The following is a 26,667-nucleotide window of genomic DNA, read 5'->3' on the forward strand; positions in this document are numbered from 1 at the left end:
CACTGCTGCTTGAGGCTGTGGTACTTTGACTGGGAGAAAATAATTCTGAACCTCATAGGCAGACTTCATTTAGGTCTTATAAACGTTTTCATAAAGGTCTTAAACCTTAACTATGCTAAACAAAGGCCTGTTCTAGGATCTTCCATATTGCCAAAGCTGGGGCAAATAAATATAATAAGGGGTGTGGGGTGTGTATGTGGTTGTGCATGTGTGGTGTAATAATATATTACTACTTAAAAAACAGATAACTGTTTAACTTAGTTTTTTTATACAAGAGCAGTCTTACACAAAGTGTGCTAATGAATCTTAAATCCAATAAGAGAACCAGAGATTGTGAATATGCTACTTATATAATTAATGCCCAACTATCCAAAACAGTGTCTATGATGCTTTGTCCTCCTGTGACATGTTGTCTTTGTCATAGGGCTATTTAGACAGTGTTACTAAAACCATTTAAAATGCTGAAGGTTTGACTACTATTTTTTTCATATTCAAATTGATCATGTTTGATTCATATATATGTTATTTTATTCCCTTCTATTTTTTACTTGTTTTGAACACATCTTTTTTTCTCCCCAAAGACAGATGATTGCAACACTATTCTCTTTAAATAATAATAATAGCAATAAAAATAATAATGATAAAAAAGTCATAAGGGCAAACAGGCAACGTCAGCAGTGCATATCTGCTTCCAATGCTGCAAAACTCCCATTGGCTTTTCAGAAGGGTGGAAATCCAACCCAAGCATACACTATTTTGTTACAAACTGTAAAAGCAATAAGAAAAAAAAAATAATCTCACAAATAATACAAATTTACGGGATAGTGTAAATTCAGCACCCTTCCATCTTGGCATGCATATTTAAATCCAGATCTAATTTAAGTGAAATTTATTGCAGTCTAATAACTATAAAATACTATCAGGATATAAAATCAATCTTGGCCCAGATCTTAGAATGCAAAATGCATGCACACACACATACACACTATAAAATATCATAGAATACTGCTTACTCAGTAGTCTCAGCTGTAGAAAGCAAACCAGAATGAGAACATATGAAAAAAGGAAAGGGAAAAATGTTTTATAGATGACTGCAAATTGTTGTTTTCATGAGGCTAAGGTCAAGGTATATTGTCATTTCAAGTTGAAAAGAGTGTTACATTGTCTCACTGCTGATATATACCTGACCTTGACAAAGTTTTTTTCCCCCCATTTTCCAATGCTTTAACAGCCTTTTCCTTACTAGTCTACTGGTCACAGAAACTCTCCTAAATGCACACCTATGAATTATAATGCTTGAGAAACGTACTAAAAGACTTTGAAAAAAGCAGAGCCTCTTTAATGCCTTTAAAACCTGGTTTCATTAACTAATGAATGCTCTTCGTTCATTTTAATAAAGAAATGCACTTCCCTCGAATACTAAGCAAACACTGAGCAAAGAGGATGCTTTGCTCATGTCATGCCAGTCTCTATTAAGCAACCTATCATAGTTTTTGAGCTGTGTGAAAGTTTGGATTCTAGGAGAAGGTCATTTCTTTTATAGAAATGAATGCTTGAAAGTTCATTATCATAAGGTTTCAAGGGCCACAGAGAAGTAGGTAGAGAAAGCCAGGTCTATTTCATGACAGAATTTGATATTCCAAAATTTATTGTTATTTTGATTCATTATAAAAAGCAAAATTTGCGAAATTCTTGGTGCAAGGGAATAGAGTCCTTGCTTCTGGGCAGTAACTTAATAGGTTACCATGTATCCTGGAAACCACAGTGTCCCTGAAAACTAAGGGTGTATCCAGACGAATGCAATTGTGCAGTATGTGATGCCACAAACACATTTGCAGAGCCACATACCACAGAGCCCAGTGCTTTCTGCGCTGCAAGGGCACACTGCCCAAGAGTACACTGCTCTGTTTTGTTTTGTTTTTTCTCTGGGTTTTTTTAACTCCTGGCTATCCAGGGGTCAAAAAAGACTGGGAAAAAAAAAAACTCATGAAGCAGTACACATTCAGGAAGCATACACTACTGAAAGGTGGAGCTAGGCCACCCAGAGCCACACTGTGGCTGCCAGTCAACCTCTGCCTGGCAAGATCACCATGGCTGCAACCCCAGGAGGCCCCCAGGACCCCATGTAAGGCTGCTGGGGCCAGCACAGTGCTGGCCCCAGCCTCCCCTACCTCCCCCAGGGTAACTTGTCATGTGCCAAAGTGCATGTGGCACAGCCATTCCCCAGGGACAAGTAGCTGTGGTGCAAGATGCACCGCTGCTAGTTGTCCCCAGGGAACTAAACGTCCACACACATCTGGATGCACCCTTAGGGCACATCCACACATGCAGGCAAGTACACTTGCAGCAGCTGACATAGCAGTAGTATAAATTTGTTCAGGAGACTTGTGCCTTGGCGGGAGTGCTTGAACATGCATTTTTGAGTGGAACAAATTGTGCCACTTGGGGAAAACCGACCCTGCCCAGCTCCAGGCAGTATAAAAAGCTGCTCTGGCTAGTAGCTCAGGGCTACTTGCCCTCAGGAACTTCTGATGCCCAGCCAGTTGGTATCTGGGGACCTTTGTGCCAGCTGGACTGCTGAAGCAGCCCCAATCTGGAGTGACTTCTGCACCCTCTACCCACTGCAGCAGTCTGGCAGTGGGGGCTGCTGCCTGGCTGTGACCTGCTGCCACCTGTAACAGCATTTGCCCCCTTGGACCTATGGCTCCATGGCTACACACCTGCCAGATCCAGACAGAGACAACACGGCTGCCCAGGCTGTGGTATGGGCACTGTAACAGGGCCACCTACACCTCTGGGCCAGCTGCCAGTGGACTGCGGCTGCACAGTTGGCCTTTGGGCGGCACTGCTGTCACATCTTCCTATGTCTCTGCTCTACCATCTGGGCAGCTATCACTCATTGCAATGGCCTGCTTTGAACTGTCAAAGCATGTCCTCCTGGCTCTAAACGGCCAGAAGGTCCACCACTTCATCTGCCCTCCATCTGGTCCCTGGTGCTGGCCCTAGGCAGCCTCCTCTGCTTGGGTCCTGCCACTGGCCTCACTAGCGGAGATCCTGGTGTTCCCTGCTTAAAAATGGCAAATTCTCTGATAACCCCCCCACAAATTCTCTCATTAAAATATCCCAAATCTGTGTTCCTCTGCAATTAAAATGAAATGCCATTATAGAGAGAGAAATCAGCTGGGCAATGTTTTCTTGATATATTTACAATTTAAAAGCAATTAGGAAGCTTACCAGTGCCTCTATCATCATAATAAAATGAAATCTAAATATACTTTGGCATTTGCTTTTGGTTTTCTTATTAAAAAAAAAAAAAATCAGAGCTGCTCCTGCCCCCTTCACTCACCAGGATGTGGGGCGCTGAGCAGCACTGATATGCTGGTGCCCTGCCCCTGCCCTTGCCCCTCACTCCCACCCACAACCCGCCCCCTCCAGTGCCCCTTACTTCTGACCCACAGCCTCCACCTGCTCCCACTAGCTCCTTCCTGGCAGAAACTCCAGGCCAGCACCAGGACATGAGTCCAGCTGCAGCTGTTCCACCTGCTGCTTTGTGGCTCTAAGTAGTGCCAGCGCTTTCTGTTCTGCTCCCTGCGCCTGTGCCCAGGCCCCAGCGATCCCCATGCTGTTCCTGGGAAACCCTTGCCTGGGACTCAGGGATGGGGTGGGCAATGCACTGCTGCAGCCTTGCCCCACTCCTGTTTTCCCAGCACACTGGGGTATCAAGGGCATGGGGCAGCCATAGAGATACTCCGGCCAAGTGCCAGAGCATGTCTCTGGAAGACCCAGCCTCCGGTTGCTTCAGGGCATGCTCCAGGACCTTGCCCTGCACTGCTTTTTTCCATTGTGTTATTTTTTTATATCAGGATTTTCCGGTATCAAATGCAAATAAGAAGCATGGGGAACATTTTTTTGTTCCCAGCATGACTCTTCCAGCATCTCAAACTGCTTTGGGCACATGCTCTCTCATCTGGACACAGCCTAAGTGTGTGAGGGCCTTGTTACATGTCATGCTGTGAGTCACAAAAATGTGTTAGTGTTAACTTGGAGTTTGGAGTAGTCATACCCTTAGTCTAGAAACCTCTGACTGCCCCCCACCTGCACAGCTATGACTTCTCCCTAGAGGTCTGGTGAGCAGGGGCAGGACTAGGAGTTTTAGGTGTGAGTTCCCACTAGGGGTGGTGAGCCAAGACAGGCTTCTATCCCTGCTCTATGGGTAGAGGTGTGAGAGATCCTGGGGTACTAGAAGACGTCAACATGAGCAGCACATCAGTGGGGATTTTCCTGGGACAAAGTCTCTTATTGTGAGAGTCTACAGCCATACAAGCTCGTTATCTGTTAAATACCAAGATAACACTTTCCATCCAGGATAATTATGGCTAATTGAGTTAAAAGGCATTCAAGATATATGTAGAAATGTCTTTCCCATGCCTGTTTTGATGCAAGTCAAATCCCTGGACAATCAGACCTGGGATAAGGCTAATGTCTGTTTTACCTTAAGAGTCACACACCTTGAAAGTTCTGGAAGTGCAGGATGTCAAGGAGCCAGGGAAAGCTGCGTAGGACCCAAGTGGGTAGGTAGCAAGAAATTGGGCTCTTTGGGAACATAAGTGAAATTGAACTTTATAGAAAGTTTCAATTGTAATAAGTTTGGAAGTTTAGCAAACCTAGTTTTCTTCAACATTTTTCAAGCAGTGGGATCTAGTGTCTCACTACTAGTGGTTTTGAAATATACCTCCGGTTTTTCCCTCCTCTCCTAGTTGCTTCCTGGATGGTTTTTTAAGGTTTCAGTACTAGCCACATAGAACTAAGCTGTGTGCTCCAGCCACAAATATTCAGCTCACTACTGTTCAGACAGCTCATTACAACTCAGACACTGGCCAAAGAAATGTACTATGTACATTATTATTTACAGAGTGCATAGTTCATGCAATAATTCCTTTGATTGAAAATGGATATTAAAGAAGAAAAAGTCCACAACTTAATCTCATTTGCTCCTGAACTTCATAAGAGTGCTGATAAAGACAGATCACAGCTTTGTCCGCTTTGAATGTAATGAGGGTTCAGATTGTCATGTGACTGGGCATTTTCAAAACACTGCAGCTGTCCACTTCTGTCAGTACATAACTGTAGAGCGCTTCAGTGGCTGATCACATGACAAACCACCACGTCTGTCAGCTCCTTCTGTCTCTGTCACACACATGAGTACACACTCTCATGACAGCTCTTTGTCAAACAAAGATTCCCATCCTGAGAGAACTCCAAAGAGGCTGCAAGTCTTCTCAACCTTTTACTAAAATATAATTTCCAACATACAGCCAACTTTGTGTTGGAAACAACTGTTTGTTTTTGAATTAGTTGTTTAAAGTGTTCTCCTGAATCTGTTTAGTTCAGTTCTCTCTCTAATCCAGCAGTTTTGTATCATGCCCATAACTGTAGTACCTGATTAATATATCCCGTCACGATAAAAAAATGGCTTTGCCAATATTATACTACAAACTGAACAAGAGACCTTATGTAGAGAAGCAATAAAGAGAGGGATTCTTTATCTGTCGCTTAATCTATTTCCAGTAAATGAGATGATATTTTTCCCTTTAAAATATAAATAATATTGATCTGTTCTTTAAGGTAGTTTGACTAGAATCATATTTATATCATGGAACACCAGAAGCACTCTCATTTCAGCTCCTAATATATTTCTAAGTTTTAAGTTTTGCTAACTTCTGAAAGAAAAAGGGTTGCTTAATTCTGACATTCACTGAATTTAATTATTATAGGTGTATGTGTTCAGCATGGATTTCATGCAAACAGTGGATTCTAGCGCCACGTGAATAACTCACATTTTTGGGTTGTATTTTGGAACCTATGATGAAGTCTTGGCGTTGAAATGAGTGAATCATTTAGGTACTGGGCTACTGTATTATACATCCAAATTGTTACTGACATGTTATTCAAGGATGTGGAGATACTCTTCTTTAATTTAAATTAAAGAAGCAGAGAGAGAGCGAGAAGTTATTTATTTGGTGTAGCTACAACATTATTCATCATGTTGACCTGTAGAACCAAAGGCTTGAAATCATACATTTATTCTTCATTGATTAATAGAATCTTATCTATTGTACCATTTAGAAAAAAAAAGATACATCATGAATAAATCAAGCTAACATTACAGCTGTAGAGTACATAAAAAATCTACTATATGCCCTGATGTAAACAAAGATCCAAACTACAACAGAAAGGTATATTAAATTAATAAATTTCGTCCCATTCATAGGACATTTTTTTGAATAAGTAGAATCATTTCTGGAAGGAAAAGAGGAGAAACAAGTGGTGTCTGAGGGCCTTGTTACACATTAATTTTAGGAAGCTCCATGAGTTCTTAATCCCTGGAGTGTCCACACATTAACACCTGAAACTAGTTTTTAACCACACTGTAGACAGCTTAAAACTAGGGCAGGTTTCCCTCTGATCCATGGTATCCAGCTGACTTTCCGTTAATGTGTGGCCACTCCCTACAGATGAGCCACCCAAAGTTGTAGTCCTCCAGCATCTCAGGATGCAGTGTCCCCTCCCCACACTCCTGTGTGGACAACTTTCCACCCCCTGGATTCTGCTGCCCAGGGTCAGCTTTGGCCCCAAGCCAAATCCTCCAACCAGGGGTGTGACCTTCCCATCCCCAGGGTTGCAACCTTGTGCAAACAGCCTGCAGAACACATGCCAGCTAGCCAGATTGTAGGGCATGGACAGATCTGGGAGTGGATTCTGGGGAATGGGGAGAGAGCAATGTTAGCAGCTGGATCAAGTCTTTCCACCTTCTATTTTATTACCCACCTGTAACTCATTAATTCTGCACCTCCCAGCTTCATGTTGTTACTCCCCCCCTACAATGCATTTCTGACATGCCCCCAACCCAGAGCAGGGATAGAAGCCTATCCTGGCTCACCAGTCCCTTAGTGGCAAGTCACAGGTGTGCAGCTAGGGGACAGTCTGATAAGTTTTTTAGCCATAAAGTCCAACTCTCCAGACTTAAGCTAGCACTAACACTGATCAACATTTCAGCAGCTCAAAGTACAACATGTAACAAGGCCTTGAATTTGGAGAGTAATATTACTTGAAGCAAAATAATTATGTGTAAGTTTTAGGTACAGATAAAATGCTTACTGTTTATTTCATTGCCAAGTTGAAGCATTTTAGTTTAAATTCGAACAGAATTTAAAGAATTAAAAGAAGGGGAAAACATAAAAAAAAGAAACCAGATGAGTTTCTAAAGGCCTCTTATAATCGGCTGTTAAAGTATGTGTTGGAAAGTGAGGTGACAGACTTTGGAAATTGAGTGGAATAAAGGCTGGATGAGTTTCAGAATGATTTATTTAGATTACAAGTTGTTTGGGTCTAGGACCATATTGTCTTGAATATAAGAATACAGTCAATTTCATTGTAAACATTATTTTCATGTAAATGAAAATGGATTATGATTACACGTTTTAACAAAATGCTAGAATTATACAATGAAAGTTATATGAGATTAAGAGTATTTAAAGCTAAGTATGCATCTCCCTCCATGTACTTGGATTGTGTCCAACTTATTGTTGCCATCTGACAAGGGTAAGATGTGCACTCTGGCCAGCAACCTACTGAAGGAGGAGAAAAAGTGATGTTTGGAAGGATCATATGTGTAAATGGCTTTGCTACTGATATTTTGATCCTGATCAAAGCCTGATATGATCAGAACCAGGTCAAACAATACCAGTGTATATAAATCTAACCTAATTCTTATTAACCTAAACAGAATTGCACTAGAATTATGCTGGCATAGCTGAGAATAGATTGTGGCCCTCTTCTTAAAAGATATTCAGCATTAAACAGAAACAAAGAAAGGGTTGAAAGGCTTTTGATGCACTGTATCAGGCTCAGCTTTGACATATGATCATTTCTGAGATTTAAGAGGCAAGTATTCTGGATGGTTGCACATCCCCACAGTTCTGCTGAATCACATTATCTGGATTTTAATCACATTTTGTAAAAAGTTTACCTCATGACACATTTGGTCCTGCAGCTCATTAAAATCTGCTTGCAGTTTCTTCTAACTCCAGCACATTGCACTTACATAAATGATCATATGATTTGCATAAAAGTGATAGGATAAAAATCCCTTGGGCTACACTGTATAACATTCCCCTTTTTGGGAATGATTCAAGTGTTAAAGATTCTGTTATCCTTCCATGCAGCCATGATTTTTATGGGGGACTATAATTATCTGGGTACTGAGGGAAGGGAGGGAAACAGCTGTACACAAGCAATCCAGAAAATTCCTGGAGTATACTGGGGTTAGCCTTTTGATATAGATAGTACAATATGCCTTTACTTTAGCAAGCCTTTTGACACTTTCATGATCTTCTCCAAACTAAGGAATGCAGACTATGTGAAAGTACTGCCTGGTGGATACATAAGTGATGGGATCATCATACTCAACAAGTAGTCATCAATGGCTTAATTTCTAGTGGGGAGGAAGTATCAAGTGGGGCTCCCTAGGGGTCTCTACTGGGTCCAGTACCATTCAACATCTTGATTAATGAGTTGGAGGATGGGATCAAGTTCACGCTTAGCAAATTTGCAGATGACATCAAGTTAGTGGAGATGGAGATACTCCAGAGAGTAGAGCTAGGATCCAGAATGACCTGAATAAGCTGGAGAAATGGTCCACAACCAACCAGATGAGTTTCAACAAAGACAAATGCAAAGTCTTGCACTTGAGATGGAATAATTACATGCGCAGATATAGACTGGGGAATGACTGGCTAGCCTGCAGTACTGCAGAGAAGGACTTGGAGGTTTCTGAAGACAATAAGTTGATTATAAGTCAATGTTGTGCTCTTGGTGCAACCCGCCCCACCACCCAACCAACAGCATTCTGCATTGTATTAACACGAGTGTCACAACAGAAGTGATTGATTGTTCCCCATTTTTAGCATTGGTGAGGCCTTACGTGGAGTCCTGTGTCCAGTTTTGGACCCCACACTTCAGGAAGGATGTGAACAATTTCAGAAGAGTCCAGCACAGAGCAATAAAAAATGGTTAGGGGCCTAGGAACCATGACATAGGAGGAAAGGCTGAAAGACCTAGGATTATTTAGTCTGGAGAAGAAAAGACTGAGTGTGGATTTGATTACAGTCTTCAAATACCTGAAAGATGGTTACAGAGAGGATGGAGATGGTTTTTTCTATCTCCTGTAGGAGGCAGGACAGGAGCAATGGCCTCAAACTTCATCAGAGAAGATTGAGCTTGAATACTAGAAGTCACTTTCTGACTCTGAGGGTAGTCGAGCATTAGAAGAGGCTGCCTAGAGAAGTCATAGAATCTCCATCCCTGGAAATGAGCAGGTTGAACAGATGCTTGCTTGGTATGATTTAGTCAGGGATGATCCTGCCTTGAGCAGGGGCTGCATTAGATGACCTTGTGAGTTGCCTCCCTGTCCTACTTTTCTATGACTACAATGATCTATGTGGGGAATTATAATGTGGAAAAAAAATAAAGCAATTCATTAACCCCTCCTTTCCCTTGTGTAAAGTAGATTTATTTTGCTACTTCTATTTTAAGAAAATGAGCCTCTCCAAAAGGGTGTCAAGTCCAGTAAACAACCTGATTTGTTGGGGGGAAACGGGGATGTTTAATAAGAACACATAGGCCAATGTAGCACTACTTGTATTTTGCCCACGGATTTTTAGGTTTGTCAAAATAAGAAATAAAAATAAGAAGCTGAGAGGGTTTTTCAAAAAGATGAAAATGATATTTAGGTGAATATCTCACATTAAAAATCAGTGGAAAAATGAGTGCTTAATTTATATCTTTTTTTATGTCCTTGTAGTTCTCCCCCAATATCTCAAGACCCTAAATCAGAACAGAGAGGTAATGCAAGCTTTTTCCTCAAAACTTAAAGCAGTAAGGAAAGCTTTACAATAATTTTGACTCACATTTTTAATGACTTTGCCTCAGTCATATCCATACTCTTTTCTGTGCAGTCACATTTTACTGACATAAATCTGTGTAGAAAGCATTTTTAAAATGCTTGCAAGAAGTTTTTAAAACTTGCATATGAGAAGTATTAATAGAAGTAGGTTTTAAATTCACCCACAGGAGTGTTTGCACAGGAAGTGCTTATGTGGTTTAAAAAAGAACACTGCATAAATAACCTGACTGATCAAAATTAAATAACACAGTTTGAATAATAAACATTGAATATTTAACAGACTACTCTTAATAAGCGACTCAAAGTTGAAAAGAAATTATCAGATGCTTAGAAATGAAAAAAAATCAGGGAATCAGTTTCTGATCACAAACTTCTCAAAGCAGCAGAATAAGAAGAGTATCCAAATTCATTTGACCAAAATAATTTATCATCTCTAATAATACATAAATATATTGTTGTCAGTTTTTTGGACCTTTTCATCCAGAATCCTTATAGTGATTTTTTAAAAATTAATAACACCCCCTCACAAACTTTGAGGAAAAAGGAGAACGTTGTCTTTGATACTGACTTGTCTTTCACGTGGAACATTTGTGAATAATTGCACTTTAAGCTTCAGTGAGCTTCAGATTACCTGGCATCATCTTGTTAAAACATCTCTTTCTGCACTGTACTTTTCAGCTCTTGAAGTGGATCTACCACCTAGAGTCAGGGTTTTGCTTTTCCTAGTGTTTCTCAGGTTTAAACTTGAGTTATTTCTGTCAGAACACGAACACTATCAGAAATATTTTGGATATCTGCGAAGACAATATAGCCAATTCCTTCCTCAGTTTTGTTCAGATGCCTTCTCTTCCTTGACCAGTCTTCATAGGTGGTTGCAAGCTGTTGGTGTAGATCAAGGGTAGGCAAAGTCCATCCCATGGGCTGGATCTGGCCCATGGTGGACTCCATTTCCCAGCGCCCCTGCCTGCATCGCTGTAGCTAGTTTCCATGGAGACCCCAGGAGCAGCAGTGCCATGGCAGTGTGGGGCCAGGGTTTCCATGGAGACCAGCCCAAGCAGCATTCTTCCCTGGCTCCAGATCATGCTGTCACTGCCACAAGATCCTGGCCCTGACCTCGGGGCAGCTCCCCACCCAGCTGTGTGCCCTGCCAGACCTGCTTGGGCCAGTCTCCATGGAAACCCTGGCTCCATGCTGTCAGGGCCCTACTGCTCCTAGGGTCCCCATGGAAACCAGCTACAGCGACACAGGCAGGGCCTGCTAGGAAATGGAGGTTGGCCACTGGCCAGATCTGCAATTTTGCCCACCACTGGTGTAGATGATGTAGCTATCACTTAGCAGCTAACCACTTTCTTTTTAAAATATATTCTGCCCTACCAGCAATAGGGGTGTGTAATTATTCCTTATGCTTCTCAGAAACCCAGACAGATTATATTCTGCTTTTTCAGGCTCATGCTGTTCAATGGTATGGCATGATGGTTAATGTATTAGTTTCATATGTGATGGCGATCCACTTAGAATTCATTTTGCAAGGTTTAGTCATTTGGTTTGGACAAGAACAGTGCTTCAGTCTTTTTAAGTCAGACTCCTCTTCCCAGAAATCCTTTTGCTGAAGAGCTCAATAAAAGCTAAGGCAAACCCTGAAGCTACTAAGGATATGTGATATTTATGTATTAATGATTTTCTGAATCCTTCATCCCTTATTCACGGGATCAGTCCTTCTTTGCACAATTAGCTGTGTTTTTTCATTTATTTTTTGGCTAGTTTATCAGCATAGAAATACAACATCTAAGTATTTCTAAAAGTTTCCTTTGAATATTTATAAAAGAGTAGATTGTCATCCTAATAATGTGCATATGGTAAAGGAAATAATTTATGCTGCAATAAGCTGTAATGTGTAATGCATTCAATAAGATAGTTTTAGCTCTTACAGTGTTTGAAGGCTAAGTTAAAATATACTTTAGTTCTGTATACATTATTGCCTTTACATCACAGTATTTCCCATTATGCTTGTTGTAGTGTCTATTTATTCTTGTTAGTATAGTTACTTTGCCTTCTGATTATTCCTTATGATACTTACTATGTTATACAAGTAAATTAAATAAAATGTACTATGGCCACAGGAAAAGAATATTTATCTGAATATTAAGTATAGATAAGGTATCTCTTGGGATTGTTCCATAGAACTTTCACAGAATTTAATTTCAGAGGTTTACCACATATGTTCTTTTAGAAAATCACTTGCAATTTTTTTTCCTCTGAAATAAACTTGCAAAAACAGTTTCTAGGGCTATCGCAAAGCCTTTTCTTCTCCTTTTCAAATGTACAGTGCCAATTAATCTGATTTCAAAAGCTAGTTAAAATATGGTTTTCAAAGCAAATATAATAAACTATCCTCTTTTCTTTAAATACAATACCTTGAAACTCTGTAAAGCTAAAGCATATCAATCTGCAAGTTTGCAGGTGAAACCAAACTCGGGGGAGTAGTAGATATGCTGGAAGTTAGGGCTAGGATTCAGAGAGATCTAGACAAATTGGAGGAGTGGAGCAAAAGAAATCTTATGCAGTTCAATAAGGACAAGTGCAGAGTCCTACATTTAGGACAGAGCAATCCCTGCAACAGCATACTGCAACAGCAATTTGTCCACATCTTTTTTGTAGAAGGGGCCCAAAACTGGATATAGTACTTCAGATATGTGGCCTTACCGGTACCAAGTAGAGGAGAATAATAATTTCCCTCAATCTGCTGACAATGCTCTTACTAATGCAGCTTAGTATGTCATTAGCTTTCTTCGCAACAGAGGCACACTGTTGGCTCATATTCAGCTTATAGTCCACTGTAACCCCCAGATACTTTTGCACAGAACTGCTGTTTAGCCAGGCAGCCCCCAGCCTGTACTGGTGCATGGGATTGTTCCATCCTAAGTGAAGGACTTTGCACTTGTCCTTGTTGAAACTCAGGAGAATTCTTTTGCTCCAATCCTCCAATTTGTCTAGGTCTCTCTAGAGCCTAGCCCTACCCTCCAGTTTATCTACTACTCTACCCCCAGCTTGGTGTCATCTGTGAACTTGCTGAGGGTGCACTCCATCCCATTTTCCAGATTGTTAATGAAGGTAGTGAACAAAACCAGCCCCAGGACTAACTCTTCAAAAGTTCCCTTGGCAAATAAAGTTTTGATATCACCTTAAAATGTTAACCCTCATGCATTAGCCTTCCCAGTGTGTGAGATCCAAAAGCAATGATCCTTAATATAGTAACTGGAGTTGACATGTGATCTTGAAGGAAGAAAGAAAAGGAAAGTGGAGGGAAACTTTTACTGCATGTGATTCAGTCTAAAGGATATAGCACAGCAAAGGTCATTTGGGGTTCAGCAGCAAAATATTTTGATATTGGTGGACATGCTCAGTGTTTTATCTTCAAGGCCTGCTGTTCATAAATTAAATATGTTCTCGCTTTTGGTTCTACTGGGGTATCTGTACAGGTTGCATATTACAAATACATCATTTATATTTTCCATTAAGTGCTCAGGTTTGCCTACATTTAATAAATCCTTAAGTTTGCACATTTAATAAATAAGCCAAAAACAATAGTTGTAATGCTATTTGGGTGAATGGAAAATAAATACCTGTGTCCACTGAGTTGCAAATCTCTCGTTTATTTTAATATAGTGTTATAATGAATGCATGTTAATGTATCATAATGTTTAAAAATAGTAAAACTGATTTTACTATATATCAAAGCAAGTTAGATTTTGCTTTATTTTGACCTCATGATTCTGCACTAATAATCTTTTATCATATAATCATACTTCATATTTACCTCTGAGAAGTTCAGGCAGGAGGGTTATGTGGTTGCTCATTACTGAAATGAATTTCTTATCTATATACCAAGCTTATGGAAAAGATTCTCTGTTCTGTGAAGAGTCTCTTAGATGTTCTGTGTAATGGAACTATCCCTTAACATATCCATCACTAGACAGCCTGCCCTCCTTCCATTTGTGGTATCCCTGAAGAAAATAGAGATTATGGGGTCATTATAGCAGACAGCAGGTCAAAAAATATCCATTTATATGTGATCCACCATTAGCAAACGTCTCTGATGACTTTTATATATAATCTCAATTTTTTTATAGCATTAAGTTTGACTCTATGAAAAGTACTTAAATGAATTGGACCCCAAATTCCAGTACCAGCAGGCCAGTAAGATTTTGCTGTTCTCCAGATGGACCAACCTTTGCTTCTAATCCTAGAAACTCCTATGATATTGGGGCATAATATTTCCCTGTACCATAGCTAAACAGGTGGTCATTGAAGAACCCAGTGGCCTTTTGTTGTTGCTGTTGTTTTTTTAGGGGGAATGATGCAAAACTTACAGAATATTTTTATATATACTGTACTATACAAATATTTCCTAAATGTTTCCTTCCTCTAAGGCATGTGCCATTTATTGAGTAGACAATGGCATAGTATGGTATGAATTGTCCAAATGAACTTAGTAGGACCTGGAGAATATGTTTATGGCATTACTAGAAGTAAATTTCAAAGCCACCCCAATTCATTTAATAGAGTCAGTTTAAAAAGGGCTCAGCAATGGCATAGGCCTCATTAGCATCCCGGCTCTGGTGCAAGACGTGTGGGTGTAAGCCCGCTGTACCCCCGTGAGCCCAGGGACCCCAGCAGCGACCTCAGGACCCCTGACAAGCCCCAGCCTGCCGGCAGCTAAGCAGAGGCCATGGAGGGAGGGATCTAGCCAGCTGGAAGCAGGCTAAATGGACCGAGGAGGGTCACTCCTCCCAGGGAGCCACGCAAACAGGCTGCACAAACAGGCGTGCTCCTGAGCCCGGCACACGAGTTACTATGGGAGTTCATGCAGGAGGGTGAATGGGAGGGCCTGAGGCCCTGCCTGTGAGCCCCTCAGAGTAAGCAGTCCCAGTCGTAGCCAGCCTACCAGCGGTATGACACGTATGGGCACGCACCATACCCCGAGGTTCCCCTCAAGGTCTGCACCCCTCCCCCCCGGCACCTCAGAAATATTCACCCAGACGGAGCCCATGGTTCCGGGCTTCACGCAGATAGAGCTTTTGGCTCTTGGCTGCAGGGGCTGCCTGTCCCCTTTTCAGGCTCTGGGGCCCGGGAGCATGGCCACCTCCCCTTGTGGGGTCTGCTCCCTACTGGGCTCTCTGTCGTGACAGCTGGAGGAACTCCAGGCCACAGTCCAGAGACTGTGCCATCAGGGCCTGTGAGCAGGAGATTGACTCCTACTGCCAGGCCCTTCTCCCCTGGAAGCCAGAGGGTAGACCACAGTCTCCCTCCAGGACAAGGGAGGACTCAGGGACTTCCCCTTCTGTCCAGCCACAGGGTTGGACCAAGGTGGTCAAGGGCCCCAGGGCCCACCAAGGCCCCTGCCCTGCTGGAGCTTTGCCTCTTGCAGCCCCAGCAGAGCCTGCTGAGTTGCCAGCTCCCACAGGCAACACAGAAGACACTGTAGCTACCATCTCCACTCCCCCCAAAACCAAATGCAAAGTGTTTGTCGTGGGAGACTCCATCCTGAGGGGGACTGAGGGGGCAATCTGCCACCCCAACCCCTTAGCCAGAGAAGTTTGCTGCTTCCCCGGGGTCTGCATCCATGACATTGCGGAGAAGATCCCTAAACTCCTCCAGCCCACAGACCACTATCCCATGCTCCTTATTCATGTGGGCACCAATGACACAGCTCAGAGCGCTCCCAGCTGGGTCATGAGGCGCTACAGGGATCCGGGAGCAGGGCTAAAGGGTCTGGGGGCACAGGTGGTTTTCTTTTTGATTCTTCCAGTCTCGAGCTATGGGCTGAGGAGGGAGAGGAGGAATCACATAGTCAACCAAAGACTGCGACGCTGGTGTCATAGGGAAGGCTTTGGCTTCCATGGCCACAGTCCACTCTTTGGAGAGAGAGGCAGTGAGCTGTTGGGAAGGGATGGCCTCCACCTCTCTCCATTGGGGAGGGGGCTCTTCTCAGCTAGACTGGCTGACCTGCTCCACCAGGGTTTAAACTAAGCCTGCTGGGGGATGGGGGGACTACTGCCGCTGCTGGCCCACCGAATGGCCCTTGCAAAGCCAGCAGGCCAAGGCACATAAGGGATCTCACACCAACCCCAGCCCTGGAACAAAATTTAGGCAAGGCAAGAGCCCCTAAGGGGACACTTGCGTGTCTATACACAAATGCCAGGAGCCTGGGGAATAAACAGGAGGAACTTGTTCTCCTCCTAAATGCAAATAACTATGATGTCATTGGGATAACAGAGACCTGGTGGGATTCTGCCCATGACTGGACCATGGGTATAGACGGCTATACCCTGTACAGGAGGGATTGAGTGGACAAAAGGGGTGGGGGCATAGCTCTCTATGTCAAGGAGAGATATGCGTCCCTGCAAGCTGACATTGGCACCTATGGTGGATGACTTGAGACCCTCTGGGTTAAAATCCATGGGGAACATGGTGCAGGGGATACTAAGGTAGGGGTCTACTATAGACCCCCTACCCAGAATCAAGACCTCGACCAGGAGTTCACCAGGGAATTGGCTGAGGCCACACAATCCCAGTGTATGGTTGTCACGGGAGACTTTAACTACCTGGCTATCTCATGGGAGGAGCGCTCAGACATATCCAAGTGGTCGCAAGGCTTTCTCTCGTGTGGACAACCTGTATCTGATGCAGAAAGTCTACGGGCCAACAAGTGGTAAAGCACTGCTCGCCCTTATACTGGTAACTGGGGATGACCTAATTGGCAACCTAACAATTGAAGGGAAGCTGGGTGACAGTGATCATGAACTGATCACATTCACCATCTGCCATAAAGCCGGCAAGTCAGTCAGTTGTGCAGAAGTCACTGACTTCAGGAAACCTGACTATGACAAGCTAAGAAGGCTTGTCAGAGAGGCCCTAAAAGGCCACAACCCAATGGAGAGGGGAGTTCAGGACACATGGATGCCCCTCAAGGGAGCAATCCTGGATGCACAAGCAAAGTCCATCCCACCTCAGAGGAAAAGCAGCAGGAGGGCACAGCAGCCCCCTTGGCTCTCCAGGGAACTGGCAGATCTCCTGCATCTTAAAAGGAGGACCTATAAAAGATAGAGGACTGGAACCACCACCAAGGAAGAATACTCTTCATTAGTCCAGACTTGCAGAGAGCAAATCAGGAAAGCCAAGGCTGTGATGGAACTCCAGCTAGCTACAAATATAAAGGAAAATAAAAAGTCCTTTTTTAGATATGTGGGGAGCTGGAGGAAAAGCAAGGGCAACATTGGACCCCTGCTAAACCAGATGGGGCAAACTGACAACTGACGCCCAGAAAAAAGCTAACTAGCTAAATCGGTACTTTGCAACAGTTTTCCATCAGCCCCTGGGACAGCCCTGCCCACTATGGGTCAGGGAGGCCTGGGCGAGGGGGATTCCTTGCCCTCCATCAAAGCTGACCTCATGAAGGAACACCTCGACCGGCTGGATACCTTCAAGTCAGCTGGCCCTGATGGGTTGCACCCTAGGGTACTCAGGGAGCTGGCGAGCATCATAGCTCAGCTCTTGGCATGGATCTTTGAGAGTTCTTGGTGCTCTGCTGAAGTGCCTGATGATTGGAAGAGGGCCAATGTCATGACTATCTTCAAGAAAGGGAGGAAAGTAGATCTGGAAAACTACAGGCCAATCAGCCTGACCTCTATCCTGGGGAAAGTCTTAGAAAAGATTATCAAGGAGGCCATCCTTAACAGACTAGCTGAAGGCAATATCCTGAGGGATACCCAGCATGGGTTTTTTGTGGGTAGGTCTTGCTTGACCAATCTAATTTCCTTTTCTGACCAGGTGACTTATCACCTGGACAAAGGGGAAGAGATCGATGCCATATATCTCAACTTTAAAAAAGCCTTCGATCTGGTATCTGGATTAAACTGGCTAACTGCGGCCTTGACGTCACCATGATCTGCTGGCTGGGGAACTGGCTCTGTGGTAGGACCCAGAGGGTGGTGGTCGACAGGAGCCAATCGTCTTGGTGTGCTGTGACCAGTGGGGTCCCACAAGGCTCTGTCCTAGGGCCTTTACTGTTTAACATCTACATCAATGATGTGGACGTTGGTGTCAGAAGCGGACTGGCCAAGTTTGCCGATGACACCAGACTCTGGGGTAAAGCATCCACACCTGAGGACAGGAGGGTGATCCAGGCGGATCTGGACAGACTCACAAAATGGGTGGACAAGAACCTGATGGTGTTCAACACCGGAAAATGCAAGGTTCTCCACCTTGGGAGGAAAAACCTGCACGATGCATATAAGGTCACTAGTGCTACTCTGGTTAGATCTACAGAAGAAAGGGACTTGAGGGTCATGGTTGACCACAAGATGAACATAGGCTTTCAGTGTGATGCTGCAGCTAGTAAAGCGAGCAAAACGCTGGGCTGCATCCCTAGATGCTTCTCAAGCAGATCCTGGGATGTCATTCTCCTGTTGTACTTGGCCTTGGTGAGGCTGCAGCTGGAGTACTGCATCCAGTTTTCAAAAAGGACGTGGATAAGCTTGAGAGGGTGCAGAGGAGAGCCATGCACATGATCAGAGGTCAGGAAAACAGACCTTATGATGAGAGGCTGAGAGCAACGGGGCTATTCAGCCTGGAAAAGCACAGGCTCAGGGGTGATCTGGTGGCCACCTATAAGTTTATCAAGGGTGCTCATCAGGATCTGGGGGAACAACTGTTCACCAGAGCCCCCCGAGGGATGACAAGATTGAATGGTCACAAACTCCACTGTGACTGGTTCAGGCTCGACATAAGAAAGAACTTCTTCACTGTCCAAGCCCCCAAGGTTTGGAACAGACTGCCACCTGAGGCAGTTCAAGCACCCACTTCGAACACCTTCAAAACACATTTGGATGCTTATCTTGCTGGGATCCTTTGATCCCTGCTGACTTTCTACCCCTGGGGTGCGGGGGTGGACTCAGTGATCCTCCAGGGTCCCTTCCAGCCCAAATGTCTATGAAATCTATGATTTAATAGACATTAGGGCTGCAAGGGCCCTCAGAAGATAATCACGTCCAGCTCCCTACCCCACAGGCAGGAAGTCAGCTAGAGTCAAAGGGTCCCAGCAAGATAGGTGTCCAAATGTTTCTTAAAATAGTCCAGAGTAGGTGTTTGCACCATCTCTGGAGGCAGTTTATTCCAGGCCTTGGGGGCTCAGACAGTCAAGAAGTTTTTCCTTATGTCCAGCCTAAAATGATCTTGGAGGAGTTTGTGACCATTTGACCTTGCCATCCTTTGGGGCACTCTGGTGAACAAGCATTCCCCCAAATCCTGATGTACACCCCTTATATACTTACAGGCAGCCACTAGGTCACCCCTGAGTTTGTGCTTTTCCAGGCTGAAGAGTCCCATGGCTCTCCGTTTCTCATCATAAGGCCTATTCTCTTGCCCTCTGATCATGCATGTGGCTCTCCTCTGGACTCTCTCAAGCTTTTCCACTTCCTTGTTAAACTGTGGAGCCCAGAGTTGGATGCAGTACTCCAGCTTAGCCTCACCCAGGCTGAGTACATCAGGAGGATGACATCCTGAGATTTGCTTGAGAAGCATCTATGGATGCAAGCCAGTCATGTCAATTATCAGATGGCATTTATTCTTCAGATGGAACAAGCTCCAAAAGAAATAGTTTTCTGGGGACACTCATGCAAGTGTCAGCATCCTTGAGACTAGCTAGTTCTGACCAAACTCCGGAGTGGCTGCTCTGATAAGGTCAAATGGGGTAGGGAGAAGATTGCTCAGTAGCAAAATTAGTGACTAAAGCAGGCAGACTTCAACAGTTTCTACATAAATGTCGATATGTATTTAAAATAAGTTTTTGACTGGAGTTATGTTTTAAATTAAGTTGGATTTTTCATTTATTTGTTTACTTAGCTGGCAGATGGGTTGTGGGAGTTGTAAATTAAGACAGATAATCTATAATCTCTTTCCCCACACCCTCCTCTCAATTTGTGTATCTTTGATCTCATTCAGTCTTCTTCACACACTTCATTCCTTTCTTCAACCCTCTAATTTTCCATCATTCATAAAAAAAAATGCTTCATTTCTGCATGCCTCAGACTAGCCCTGGTCTCGATGACCTCCAAGACCATTTCAGACTGGACATAAGGAAGAACTTCTTTACTGTCCAAGTCCCCAAGGCCTGGAATAGCCTGCTGCCGGAGGTGGTTCAAGCACCTACTCTGAACGCCTTCAAGAGAAATTTGGATGTTTATCTTACTGTGATCCTATGACTCCTTCTGACTTCCTGCCCCTAGGGCAGGGGACTGACTCGGTGATCTTTCAAGATCCCTTCCAGTCCTAATGTCTATGACATTTATGAAATCTATTAAATAATTATGTGTAGTTGCAGTAGGCTTGGTCAGATTGTACCTATGGTAAAGTTATCCATGCATCAATCAATGTGTGCAGGATCAGAGTCTAAAACTGTAAGCATTTGGCATTGTATCTGGCATCTAGTTAGTGAAAACTGTGATGGTTAAAATGCACACACTGTTAAGCAACAAACTACATGCTAACAAAGCCAAAAGGAAGAATAATTAAAAATAAACCCCACAAACTCACTGCCAACTTGTATTTTAAAAACTTACATTTTTTGAATAACATGAATAAATACACACAGATCTAAAATTAACTCTTGGGACTTAGATAAGTACATTTATAATGCAGTCTAATATAATTTTAAAGTAATTTATAAAGGGTATGAAGGCACCAAGTTTGAAAAATGGAATCATTACTCTCTAAGACACAGTCACTTTAGCTGTATTTAATTTTACTCTTTGGGGGAAGATTTTCAGATAGAGTCATGATGAATTCCTTTCTTCTTCTTATGTGCCATGTTAGAGAGACTACAAACAGTATATGTACAGATATTTATTTTTGCTTTTGGTATTTACTTTCTGCCTCAGGGATTTAGTTGTTGCACCTCTTTTGTATATAACAGAAGTTATGCTTTTCATTTATTTGGACTTTTTTCCACATTACTAATGGACTGTTGAGTTTAGAATTTCACAAATACTTTCTTTTTTTTCTAAAAGAAATTCTCCTTTTTCATCATGAGAAGCAGCTAGCAGATAAAATAGTGTGTAGTGATGTGCTCTGTTTTAGGCTTTAATCTATTAGTGCTCACTTGACAAGCTGGAGTCAAATATAATCTGAACCTTTGAAAGTCTCTTGGAAAAGCATCACTGCTCATTTCTTTCATTAGTGTCTTATGAATTATATTTGCCATGTGCCATATTATGGCGTGAAAAAACTACAGTGATTATGCTTACAAAGTGAATAATATTCAGGAAGGTGGATGATTACAATGGTTTTGGATTTTTTTTCAGTTATCTTTACAAAGCCTCAGGAGGGCGTTAGCCCATGGCAAACAACACACACACACTTCTCTCACCACCATTACCACATAGCTATGTAGTTTATTGTACCTACTTGTTAAAATAAATAAATAAATAAAAGAGAACGATGGGGTCCTAAGAAAGAAAATTTCTTGTGGAGTTCTCCTCATGTGTTCCCCTTCGTAGGATGAGCTTATAGGGCAGCAAGGGATTATATACCTGTTAACTTTCAAGTCTGTTGAACCCAGGAAACTGCAAGGAAACCTCTGAATGAATGCAGTAGCAATGTTAAATTGGACTCTTGTCTCCATTGAGGGCCTACTCACCAATTCTGCTCCCTCTCCTACATATTAACAGTGTATCTTGGAAATGTGATGGAACAGAAATGTAACAGAAAGGTGAGAAGTATGTATCGGAATTGGTGCTATTAATTTCCAACACCATTAGGATTAATTTCTTGCCTCTTGAAGAATTGGAAGGAAACATCAGAATGCATTTAGTTAATTCCTAGCTATATGTGCTTAAGTCTATTGTGTGCTGTGCATATACTCTGGTGTGACATTATATTACATACATGCAAACCATTTTATTTGAAACAAAAACCAAAATGCCACCTATCCTTTTAAGTATTTCCCTTGTTTGTTTGACATATCACTTGGGTGTGCGGAGATAAAATCTGGAAGGCCAAAGTGCACTTGGAGTTGTAGCTAGCAAGGGTTGTGAAGAGTAACAAGAAGGGTTTCTATAAGGGTGTTAACAACAAGAGGAAGGTCAGGGAAAGTAGAGGTCCCCTAATGAATAGGGGAGACAACCTAATGACAGTTAATGATAAGAAGACTGAAGTAATTGATGCCTTTTTTACTTCAGACTTCACAGGCAAGGTCAGCTCCTATACTACTGCACTAGGCAGCACAGTTTGAGGAGAAGGTAAACAGCCCTCAGTAGTAAAACAACAGGTTAGGGATTATTTAGAAAAGCTGGACATGTACAAGTCTATGGGGCTGGATGGAATGCACCTAAGGATACTGAGGGAGTTGGCTGATGTGATTACAGAGACACTGACCATCATCTTTAAAAACTCATGGTGATTGGGAGAGGTCCCAGATGATTGGAAAAGGGCAAATATAATGGTCATCTCTAAGAAAGGGAAGAAGGAAAATCCAGGGAATTACAGACCAGTCAGCCTCATCTCAGTCACTAGAAAAATCATGGAGCAGGTCCTCAAGGAATCCATTTCTAAGTACTTGGAGAAGGAGATTAGAAACAGTCAGCATCGATTCACAAAGGGCAAGTCATGCCTGACCAAGCTGATTGCTTTCTATGATGAGATTACTGACTCTGTGGATGTGGGGAAAGCAGTGCATATGATGTACTTGACTTTAGCAAGGTTTTTGATAAGGTCTCCTACAGCTTTCTACCAGGCAAGCTAAGGGGAGTTATGGGTTGGATGAATGGACATAGAAAGCTGGTAGGATCATTGGGCTCAACAGGTAGTGATCAGTGGTTTGAGGTCTAGGTGGCAGTGAGTATCGAGTCAAGTGCCCCAAAAGTTGTTCCTGGGGCTGGTTTTGTTCAATATCTTCATTAATGAACTGGAAAATGGGATGGAGTGCACCCTCAGAAAGTTGGCAGATGACACCAAGTTGGCGGGAGTAATAGATACGCAGCTGGAGGGTAGAGCTAGGATACCAGTGACCTAGACAAATTGGAGGATTGGGCCAAAAGAAATCTCATGATGTTCAAAAAGGGCAAGTGTAAAGTCCTGAGCTTAGGACAGAACAATCCCCTGCACAGCTACAGGCTTGGGACCAACTGGCTAAACAGTAGCTCTGCAGAAAAGAAAAGTGCACAATAAGCTGAATATGAGCCAACAGTGTGCCTTTGTTACAAAGAAGTCTAACAGCATACTGGGCTGCATTAGTAGGAGTGTGGCCAGCAGATTGAGGGAAGCAATTATTCCCCTCTATCCTGCACCAGTGAGGCTGCTGGAGTACTGTGTCCAATTTTGGACCCCCCATTACAGAAAGGAAGTTGGAGAGAGTCTAGTGAGGGCAATGAAAATGGTTCAGGGACTGGAGCACATGGCTTGTAAGGAGAAGCTGAGGGAACTAGGTTTATTTAGTCTACAGAAGAGAAGATGTAGGGAGAATGTGATAGCAGCCTTCAACTACCTGAAGGGTGTTTCCAAAGAGGATGGAGTTAGACTGTTCTCAGTGGTGGCAGATGACAGATCAAGAAGCAGTGGTTTCAAGTTTCAGCAAAGGAAGTTTAGGTTGTATATTAGGAGACGCTTTCTCACCAGAAGAGTAGTGTGGCCAGAAGAGTAGTGAACGGGTTACCTAGAGAGGTGATGGAATCTCCAGCCTTGGAGGTTTTTAAGACCCAGCTCCACAAAGCCCTAGCTGGAAAGATCTAGTTGGGGATGGGCCTGTTTTTAGCAGGGCGTCAAACTAGATGACAGGTCCCTTCCAACCATAATTTTCTGTGATTCTGTCATTCCATGATTTTAAAATTGTATGAGAAAGGTTGCTCTCATGGTGTTTTTCTAGTCAACTGAAAAAGGGAATGCAGGAATTTTTGCAAGACATTTATTCTAACAAAATGTTCGCTCCAACTTGTATAGTTCAAATACATATCAGATAAGCAACTGACATTAAATCTTCCCTTAACTGACTTGTTATGACCATTTGCTATAGAATTACTTTGTGTTCACTTAAAGTACAGCTTTGATGTGAGGTACCTGCAGTTACTGTGGCGTAATATGCTTTTATCATGGTACCTCTGTAACCAGAGAACAGTAAATGAGACTTGCTCATTTACACAGAACAGTCTTCCCTCCTATCCCCAAAGATAGTTTCTTATACTTTTTTACTGCATGAATTTCTTAAACCTGAGGCCAATGGCTCAAACAGTGATAAGGGAGTTAGGAGAAAGGTGGGCTATACCTGCTCCATAGACATCCTGTGCTTTCTTACTTCAACGTCGTCTTTTTTCTTGTAGATTTCAAGGCAACAGATGAGTTGTGAAAGAGAGCAACTAAGGGTAAGTGCAATAATGTCTAAAATTTTCTTTCACATTAAACAATAAACAGATGCTTTCTCATGTCACGGATGCTTTATGACTTATAAGATGACCATATTTATCTCCACTGATTTGCTATTGATTTTTTTAGAATAAATATTGTATAGCTTGGTATGAAGTAGCATTGCAGTAGATGTGGATTTTTCTTGTATAATTTATTTAGATTTGGAAGAATTTGGCTTTTTTCTGGAATTTGTTTGATGTTGGTGTGCTCTTTCTATGCATGTCAAAGTAATAGTAAGAAAGGGTAAACTAGCTCACAAACCGACCTAACTGGCAACTTCCATTAGCTACTAAGACACTTTTTTGATTGTTTATACTATCCCTATTTTCAGATAGCAATTGAAATAAAAAACAACATACAATTCCAAGAAAGTTTTATGGTATTGTAGATGGCATGTTGGTTTTGTATGGTCTGTAAATAACTGAAGTTCCTGTACCAGGGTGAGCTTCTTTCTTTTCTTTTGTTTCCTTTAATGCAACTGCCAGCTTTACCAAGAGGCTTCAGTCTGTGTTCCCTTTGTATTTTACATGTGCACAATACCATTGCAGGGTCCTTTTTAGCACTAGTACTTTCATATATATTGGAAGAGTCTAATACTTGTGCAAGCAGGGGTTAGAATGTATGCAAACAAAGCTTATGTGTGCAGTAGGTATTTTTTTAGCTATATGGCCAAATATTGGGGATTACCTTGCTAATCACATGTTTGAAATTGAAGTGGCAACCTTTTAGAAGAGTTTGTCTCTTAGGAGAAGTACTTATTTTATTTTATTTTATTTTATTTTTTGGTACTTGAATATACTGGAAACATGGCCATAAGCCATATCTTACAAAATATACAGAATTAATTTGAATTCTAAATCATTTATTGTTTTAAGCATACTTTCCATTGACAATACTTGTTTCAGCAGCATATTCAGTAACCTATTTATGTTTAGAGTGTTTTCCAGTTTCTTTTTTGTCAGCTTTTACTTGGTTGTCAGTAGATTATGTACTGATTTTAATATAGACTAGTTAGTTAAAACTGGTTTTTATTAGAATTTATGTATAAAAAGTAGGAATAGTATTCCTGTTCAAAATGTGTATTTTTGTGAGTTAATTTTTACTTTTGATATTTTGGTACTTCCTTTGTACTTTTTTGTTGATGTTATGCGACTGCACCGTTTTTGAACTGAAGATTTAGCTGTTGTGAAGATGCTCTGTTTTATCATTAGAGTAGTAATGTCTCAATGGAACCAGCTGTCAAAGCTGAAATATTGCTATGAGTATATCATTTGAAGGGCAGTCTTCCCAGGAAGTAGTGGTACCATGAGAGCAATGTTTTTTATTGAATTTTCTTTTTTGAACTAAAAAAGGAGGGTGGAAGACTTTCAAAATCCAAAGAGAGGCAGGCATATAAATCTGATGTCTGAGAAAAAAATGGCCTTTGTAACCTTATTTTACAGCATTACTTTAAATGTAGGACATTTATTATTTTATTACCAAATGGCAATTTTAGAACTTGAAAGCCCAGTTTTCTAATCAATCAATTTACGTAATGTAGGACTTCCTATTCTTGTTCCCATTTTGCTCTCCTATCCCCCCTTTGAAACCTGAGTTAAGAAGAGCCTCCTTTTAACTAAATAGGACTAAATGCATCTTCTTTAGGAGATTACTTATGCCAACCAAGCTGTTGTTGAAAAGGTTTGTTAAATAGGCCAGGATGCAATGAATACAAGATCTCCCTATTGAGTGGGTCAGCATACTATTGAAGTGATGCTCTTGTTGTCCAAGATATAGCAGACCACAGACTTTGATGCTCTTGCTGTTCAAGATATGGCAGACTACAGACTTTGGGTGATATAATGGAAAAATACACATTCTTCAAACTATTGAACTGAAGAAAATCTCATTAAGTGTTAGGGCTATGAGTTGAAATGTAGCAAGAGAAGCCATATTGTGGGTAGTCGGTAGAGTGAATTGAGTTAGTTCCACACATGTAAAGTCTACCTGATGTAAACTGATACTAACTGTTGGTTCTCCTCTCCCAGCCTTGTCAGTTCTCAATGTATCTTGATCCCTCTGGCTGTGTCCAGATGAGCAGGGGCATGCACTTGCAGCTGTGCAAATAGTAACAGCAGAAATTTGTGTCACTATGTTGTATCTCAGCGTATTCCCTTGCATATGCGCTTTGTTGCGGGATGCATTGTCCAGCTTTAGGCAAAATGCCTTTGCCCAGCTCCTCCCAGCTCTCAGGATGCTGGGGGGACAAG

The 26,667-nt window shown here is 42.2% G+C and overlaps 1 protein-coding gene across 1 annotated transcript in view; it reads left to right on the plus strand.

Moving 5' to 3' along the window:
• Positions 1–26,667, plus strand: part of RBFOX1 (RNA binding protein, fox-1 homolog 1) — a 1,970,253-nt gene that overhangs the window by 1,301,478 nt on the left and 642,108 nt on the right. The window contains exon 4 of the mRNA XM_019540075.1: positions 24,334–24,375. Within this exon, the coding sequence (XP_019395620.1) occupies positions 24,349–24,375 (27 nt within the window). The 5' untranslated portion in view covers positions 24,334–24,348. The remainder of the gene's footprint in view (positions 1–24,333; positions 24,376–26,667) is intronic.

The sequence above is a fragment of the Crocodylus porosus genome, unplaced genomic scaffold (assembly GCF_001723895.1).
Source record: "Crocodylus porosus isolate Cpor-Errol unplaced genomic scaffold, CroPor_comp1, whole genome shotgun sequence".
Lineage (NCBI taxonomy): Eukaryota > Metazoa > Chordata > Crocodylia > Crocodylidae > Crocodylus > Crocodylus porosus.